Below are 10,000 nucleotides of genomic sequence, written 5' to 3' on the forward strand. Positions count from 1 at the left end.
TTTGATATTTTATCTGTTGCAAGGAAAGTACTTCATTGCATAATTACATTGCTATGAGTAAGATCAAATTACAAATGGATATAGATGGCATAACTGCAAAAGGCATTGGCTTTTTTTCTAAAAAAAATTAAATGATTAAAGATGATACAGAAAAGTTTGTTTGGAAAGAAAGCAGTAAAAGGGTTTTAACTAGGTAAGGTAATAAGGAATTTTAGTAGCATAAAGGTATTTCTAAAAAGGAAAATGTTAAAGCAAGAGAATAAGAGAGAATTGATCTAAATTTGATTTTCTAAATAGCTTTATTCAATTATTTTGTAACAAAATCAGACTACAAAATTACATGTAATGGCTAGTAGTAAACTGAGAAGTGTTATTAATGATAAGGTTAAGTTTTAAATTTTCAAAAAAACAAAAAACAAATAAATCTAAATAAGGTGTTTTTAAATTCATACAGTAGGGATTCTAAATACCCCTTAAAATATGCCACTAAATGCACAATCATTCCTCAGGTTCTTATGAGTCTGAACCACGTATTCGTGCAGAGAGTGATGCAGCTTACAGGCCTCGTGGATCTTCTGCCAGTCGCGGAGTGCGTTCCACCAAGACCAGATCTGCAGATGTTACAGACTACTATCAGGATGTTGCTGAGGAAGATGTGCAGCGCAGACGTTCCCCACGCACCCAAGATTCAGCCAGGTGAGCAGCCTTCCCTTTAATAGCACTGTCACATCCACAGCCATGAGGAGAATGAAGAGGCTACTTGGAAAAGAGGAACTGGTGCCTGGGATACAGTGAATGCAGGTTCTATAGTGTAGAATGTTGCTTCTTTTTAAGTAGATATTGATAAGTAAAGTATATATCTTCATTTTGGTAGAAAAGAATAACGAAACTAGTAGGAATTTATAAGGAAAACCTGATCTTGTAGGAATCTATAAAGAAAACCTTATCTCCTGTACCTGTTCTCTTAGATAAGTAGCAGCTACATGTTTACAAATACACAGATATTGAATGCAAACTACAGAAGGCAAAGACCATTGCCTTCAAACTTGATATAGAGGTAAGAGAGAAACACAACAAGCCAGGATTTTCTTTCTATAGTCCATCATTTTTTTTCTTTTATCTTTTTCTCCAATTATTACTATTATTTTTTTTTCTACTTTTTCTTTACAAGTTATGCTCATGTTCTTATGAATGAAATTAATATGTTAAATACGCATCGGTAGACAGTTGTTAGACTATATGCAATATAACTCCCTAGATTTTATTAAAACTTTATGTAAGCTGTTTACAATCATCACAGTTTTCATTTTAAAAATTCTCTTTTTACTTTACATCTGTAAAAGGGTAAAAGATAATGTACTTGCATTATGCATCAAATTTTGGTTGATATGAAAGTTAAGTGCTTTTTTATTTATTTTTATTTTTTTAAAGAAAAAATATGATTGGAAAAAGTAAAACTGAAGCCTGATGATCAGGCAAAAGCTTTGCTTAAGCTTTCTTTTTTTTGAAGATTTTGTGTGTCAATAACTGGTAAACATAAAAGTTATTTAAATTTTCATTAGAAGTATATGTGTGTGTCTGTGTGTGTGTATATATATGTATATAAATATATGTGTGTGTATAAATATATATATTTATATATATATTTATATATTATATATATATATATATATATTATATATTATTTTATAGATATATATTATTATGTATATTATGTATTTATATATTAAATATTTGTATTATATATTATTATGTTATTTGTTATATATTATAATATTTTATATTATATATTATATATATATATATATATATATTTATATTATATTTAATATATATATATATATAAATATATATAATGGTATATTATAATTTATATAAATATATTAAATATATATATATGTATATAATATATATATATATAATATATATATTATATGTATTTATATATTAAATATATATATATTTTATATATATATATATATTAATAGATATATATATATAATATATATATAAATATATATATATATTATATTTTATATATATATATAAATATATATATATAAAATAAACATAAATCTTTTATATATCAATATACATATATATTTATATATATATATATATATATATAGTATTATATATATTATATATATATATATGTATATAATTGTATATATATATGTAGTTATATATTATATTTATAGATGGATATAATTTATATATGTAATATGTATATATATTTATATCGTATATGATTATGTAATATGTATATATATGAATATTTATATATATATATATATATTATATATATATATACATAACATTATGTAACATGTTACATATATATATATATATATTAGAATATATTTATTTAAATATATAGATATATATTATAATCATATATATACATTTTAATATATATATACATATTATATATTATATATACTTATATATACTATGATATTTATATTATTAGATATATATATAATAATATATTATTATATATATTCATATATATATACATATTACATATTTATATATATATATTTATATGTATATATATATTATATTATATTATATTTATATATATATTATATATATATTTTATATATATATTGTGTATTTTATATAGGTATATTTATTGTGTACTATTATATTAGGTATATATATTGAGGTACTATATTAATTGGTATATATATTGTATTTTTATGGAGGTATATTACCGATTATATATATATTATATAATATTTATATATTAATATATTATATATATATATATATTTATATATATATATGTATATATATATATATGTTTATATATTTATATATATGTATATATATATATGTAATATATATGTATCAGGTAATATAGTATATGTGTATTATGTATATGTATATATATTTATATGCATATATATTTTATATATTTATATATATAATATATATATATATTATTTATATATATATTTATATTTTAAATATATATAAATATTTTATTATATTATATATATTTATATTTATTTGTAATATATAATTATCTATTTGTATATATATATATTATATATATATATATATTATATATATATATATATATATTGTGTATTGTATATCAATATACACAGATATATATCTGTATATTGTATATAAATATACATATATATATTGTATTATTGTATATAAATATACACACACACATTATATACTATATATATAATAAATATATATATTATATATATATATATAAACATATTTATTCATTATATATAAATATTCATATATATCATATATGTATATAAATATATAATATATATATCAATATATATATATATATACAATTTATTATTATCTATAAATATACATAATATATATGTATATATATATATATATTACTATTTAATATATATATATATATTTATATATGTATAATATTACATATCTATGTATATATATATATATATATTATCTTATATATATATTTATATATATAATTTATATTTGTCTTATATGATGTTATATATATATATTCATTATTTTAAATATATATAATATAAATGTTATATATATAATATATATGTATATTATATATTTATATATTAATTAAGTATATATATATATTTATATTTTGTATTCTCTATGTATATTAATATTAATATATATATATTGTAATAATATATTTATATATGTTATATATTATATATATATGTATATAAATTTAATATATATTTATATATGTATAATATGTAAACATATATTTTATATGTATATATAAATGTATATATAAATATATATATGTATGATATTTGTTATATATATTATATATGTATATATAAGTATATATATATTTATATATGTAAAAAATATTTGTAATTTATATATATGTATATTATTTATTTATATTTATATTATATATTTTTATTTATGTATAAATATGTATATATATATTTTTATGTTATATTATATGTATATAATATATTTATATATGTTTATCTACATTAAATGTATAATTATATTTTTACAATAATATTTATATATATATATTTATAATGTATATAAATGGTATATATATGTACATATCTATTTATATATGTCTATATAAGTATATCTATATTAAATATGTATATATATGAATTATTATTTATATAGTATATATTATATATTTATATATGTAATATTATATTTTATATATATGTATATATCTATATATATTAATATATATATATATATATCTAATATATATGTATATATATTTATATATTATATATGAATATGTAAATATATTTTTATATATGTTATATATGTAATATTTTAATATATTATTATCATAATCAATCAATTGACTAATAAATATATATATATGTATATATAAGTATATATATATATAATAATGTATATATCGTAAATAAAAATTATATCATTATATGTATTAATGTAAATATTTATATATGTAACTCAATGTAAAATATATTAAATATTTAATCTATTTATCATTAAATTAAAATTGTATAAATTCTTATCAATATGTATATCAAATTAAATATATATTTATAAATGTATATATATATTTATATAATGTATATATATCTTTATATATGTAAATATATATTTTTATATGTATTTATAAGTATATATACTTTATTTGTGTATATATATAAATAACTATATTCAATATAATTTAAATATGTCAACTAAATATTCTAATAAAAATATAACAATTTATATATATATATGTAAATAATGTCCAATATATATATTAATCAATTAAAATATATTAAATATAAATATATCTTATATTTAAATATATATAATATTTATTATATATATATAAGTATTCTAATAATTATACTGAATATTATGTATATATATCTTTATTAAATGTATATAAATGTAATATAATTATTTATATATGTATAAATATGTATATATATATTTATATAAGAATTTAAATGAACCTATATATTTTAATATATGTATTATTATTTGTTATATATATATTTCTATAATGTTAAATACTGTATATATAATTTATATATGTATATATTAGTATGTATATATTTATATATGTATATAAATGTATATAATATATATATATGTATCATATCTGTTTAATTAATTATTAATAAAATACAGTTATATAAATCTACTATATATGTATATATATGTAATATAATATTTTAAATCTGTATATATATTTATATAAATTATTTATATATGTTTATATATATATAAAAATGTTTCTATATGTATAAATCTCTATATATCTATATATTTATATATTTATATATATTTTAGTAAATTTTTATATATATATATGGGGCATTGCTTTAAATAACTTTTTTTTAAACCCACACAAAAAAACTTACCAAGAAGTAAATATTTAAAAAAAATTTTTCCATTCTAATTGTTTAAAAAGCGAAGCTTTCTCCTTGGCTTGCTTTCTGAACTTTGCCTCTCAGATAATATTGTCAGGATTTTAGTGTAGACTGTGTAGGCTTAGGTACTGATAGGTTAAGCAAGAAGCTTCATACACTATGGTATTTTTAGTATGAATATGTAATGAACGCCAAACACAATGAATAAAATCCTTTTTCTATTACTTTGATGCATAAAACCCTTTTTCTATTACTGCAAACATTTGACTAATTATAATGGATATGAGAGGAGGGTATTTTCAGCATAAAGACCATGAGTGTCTGAAGTGATAGTTATGCTTTGGAAAGATTTTTTTTCTATAATAATCTAAGAGAAGAACATTTGGAAAGACCTGTTTGTCAATAATATTTAAAATAGAGTTGTTACTTTTACTTTTTCACCTCTGCTATTGTCTGTTGACTTTGTTAGTAGTAACATTATGTGTAGAATTTTAAGTGCACATTATCCTTCACTATGTGCAAAAGTGAGATAACCTATCTGTCGGATTACAAATAAATGATCAGTTATTAACTATCCTGTCTTAGAAACTGTTGAATGGAATTCTGTCTACTGATGGTGTTTGACCAATATTTATACAAATCTTTGTATGTGAAAAAAATGATGGACATATCTTTTGAGTTTGTGAAAAAGGCTTGAACCTCTACCTCTAACCCAGACAGAGAAGATTCCCAAGGAAGTAGGGTAAAAAGATTACTTACATACCCCACACGCACAATATTATAAATGTATGCTTCAAATGTGTGTGGGGAGTTTATAATAATATTATAATATATAGATATAATATATTTATATATATTTATTATATTTTATATATATAATATATTATATAAATTTATATTTACATAATAATATCTATATCTATATTCTCTATATATATTTATATAATAATATAAATAATAATAATATATACATATATTTATATATACATAATATAATATATATATATATAATATATATGATATTAAAAATATTATTAATATAGAAATATATATATATATAGATATAATATATATATATATTTATATTATATAAATATATATATATATATATATATATATATATAATATATATATATAATATTATCATCTTTATCTGCATATATGATATATATATGTATATATATATGTAATATGTATATATACTAGTATATCTACATATAGATATGAATATATATGGATAAGTATACAATATTAGATCCTGCATCTATATATAATATATATATAATATATAAATATATAAGTATCTATATATATATATATATATGTATAATATATATATGTTAAGATATCACATATATATATATATATATATATATATAAATATATATATATATATATATATGTATATATATATTTATAAATGTATTATGTATGTATATATATAATTATATATTGTTTAATATGTAGTATAATAAGGTGTATATATGTATATATATATATAAGTATATATATATATATATATAATATATATATGTATATATATATGATATATATATGTCTGTATATATATTTGACATATATATTTAATATTATATGTATACACACATATATATGATGTATGTGTATATATTATACATACATATATATATCCATACATATATATATATATTATATATATATATATATATATATATTATATATATATCATAACATACATAGATAATCTATATAACCATAAATACATAATATATAGTGCATACATATATATATGGCATACAAATACAATATAATACACACAAAAACACACACACAACACAACACATAAATATATATATTATATATATAATAAATAGTATATATAATATATATATATACATATATATATTTAATTATACCAAATTTACATATACATATACATACACATCACCACACACATATATATATATATTATATATATAATATATATAATAATATATATATATTATATATATATATACATACTTATATTTAATATAATATATATATATATATATATATATAAAATTTATATTTATATATATGTATTATATGTATACATATATAGTTATATAATATACATAGATATGTTATATTATATACAAATATAATGTATAATATATACATAAATATATATAGAATATATAAATATTACATATATATATGTATATGTGTAAATAAACATATATATATATATAAATATATATATATATATATATATATATATATATTATATATATATATAATATATAATGTATACCACATAAATATATATATATATATATATTATATATATAAATATATATATATATATATATATACATAACGTACATACGTACATACATACCATACATACATACATACTTAAATATATATATACTATAGTAATATATATATATATATATATATAATAAATATTATTATAACTATATATATATTATATATATAATATATATTTTATAAATATATATAAAATATATATAATATATTACTATATATATATATAAAGGTATAATATAAATACGTATGTATATATATATATATATATATATATTATATATATAATAATATGCATAATATATAAATATATGCATATATATATATATATGCATATAATATATAAAATATATATATATATAATATATTTATATAAATATATATGTTTATATATATATATATATATATATATATAATATATAATATATGCATATTTATATATATATATGCATATAATATATAATGCATAAATTATATACAATAATGCATATATATATATATATGCATATATATAATATATTATGCATATAGATATATATAGTAATATTATATTTCTATATATAATAGTATAAATATATATATATGTATATTTATAATATATATATATATATATATATAGGTAGTGTATATATAATAGATATATATATGTAAATATATTATATATATGTATAACAATATGTATAATATAAAATAAAATCAATTACATGAACATCTTGTATAAATATGTTAAAAATATAAAATATAATCTATAAATAAATATATAGATAAATATAAAAATAAGTAATAATAAATGAATAAATGTAAATATATAAATGAAAATAACAAAAATGTGTATATATATATAATAAAATATATAATAAATATGAGTATATATATATATAAATATATATATGTGTATATATAATAAATATATTAAGTTAATATATAACATATGTTACATATCATAAATTATATATATATAGTATATATATACCATAAAAAAAACTCATATATATATATATTATAATATCTATATATATATATATGTATAAGTATAATATAGATCTATATGTATATATATATAATGTTTTTATATATATATATGTCTATATAATAATATATATATAATTTATAAATATATATATGTATATATACGTATATAAATAAAATATATATATAAATATATAAAATCTGTATATATATATATAATATATATATATATATATATAATAAATATAATATATATATATATATATAATATATTTATATATATGTATAAATATATGTATATACATATGTATATACAGTAAATATATGTATATAAATATGCATATTATATATATATTATATAATAAAATATAATATATAGTTAGTATATATATAGATATGTATAATATATATATATATAAGAATATATATATATATATAAATATACATATTTATATAAATATATATATATATAGTATGTTAAATATATATATATATATATATAATATATATTATAAATAAATAAATATATAATATAAAAAAAGTGTAAATAAATGTATATAAAAAAATAATATGGTATATAAAAGTAAATGTAACATATATGAATATGAATATATATATGTATATAAAATATGACTAAATAATATAATAATAAATATATATATAAAATAAATAAAAATAAAATATGAATAATATTATATGTATATATCTATATAAGTATAAAATATATATAAAATTAAATATAATATATAATTATATATCCTATAAAGACAATATATATATATCTGTCTATATATATATATGATGAATAAATATGTAAATATCTAAAGAATGTATATAAATATATATAAATAAAAGTATATATACTAAAAAATATATATATATAAATATAGTACAAAAAAATACTAATATAAATTGTTTTTATACCTTTCACAACACGAAGATTAATATATTCTTCCATAACACAGACACAGTTATATTGTAGTACAGAAATATTTTCGTAATCTTTATAGTTTTCAGGTATTTAGTGTTAACTTCTATGTTACAGCTCTCATATACATCCAATAAAAAAATAAAAACCTGAAGCTTTGGATAGTTTTAAGTGTATAACTTGAATGTTACTAGAAAAGTTAATTTAATCTTGTATGGATTTTCCTTTGAGGCAAAAAAGGAAAAAAACGTTAAGGATATTTTTTTGACAATTGGTGCATTTACTCTTCTTTTAGTTTATTTTTCTTGTTTATATTATATTGACCACAATATTGTAGGTATCATTTCATTTTATTTTGTTGTTTTTTATGTTTTCTTATCCTTGGATGCATAGCAAGCATTTTTTTTTATTATTTTTTTTATTTTTTATTTATTTTTTTATTTTT

At 14.7% G+C, this 10,000-nt stretch overlaps 1 protein-coding gene across 9 annotated transcripts in view; it reads left to right on the forward strand.

The window, feature by feature from the left end:
• The window catches only part of LOC122263537 (uncharacterized), a 47,015-nt gene that overhangs the window by 27,158 nt on the left and 9,857 nt on the right, over window positions 1-10,000 (forward strand). For all 9 annotated transcript variants that reach the window (XM_043032005.2, XM_043032019.2, XM_043032036.2 and 6 more), the window contains exon 6: window positions 510-696. In XM_043032005.2, coding sequence (XP_042887939.2) covers window positions 510-696 — 187 coding nt within the window. The remainder of the gene's footprint in view (window positions 1-509; window positions 697-10,000) is intronic.

The sequence above is a fragment of the Penaeus japonicus genome, unplaced genomic scaffold (genome assembly GCF_977035675.1).
Source record: "Penaeus japonicus unplaced genomic scaffold, GWHDUDI00000001_assembly GWHDUDI00000004, whole genome shotgun sequence".
NCBI classification, from domain to species: Eukaryota; Metazoa; Arthropoda; class Malacostraca; order Decapoda; family Penaeidae; genus Penaeus; species Penaeus japonicus.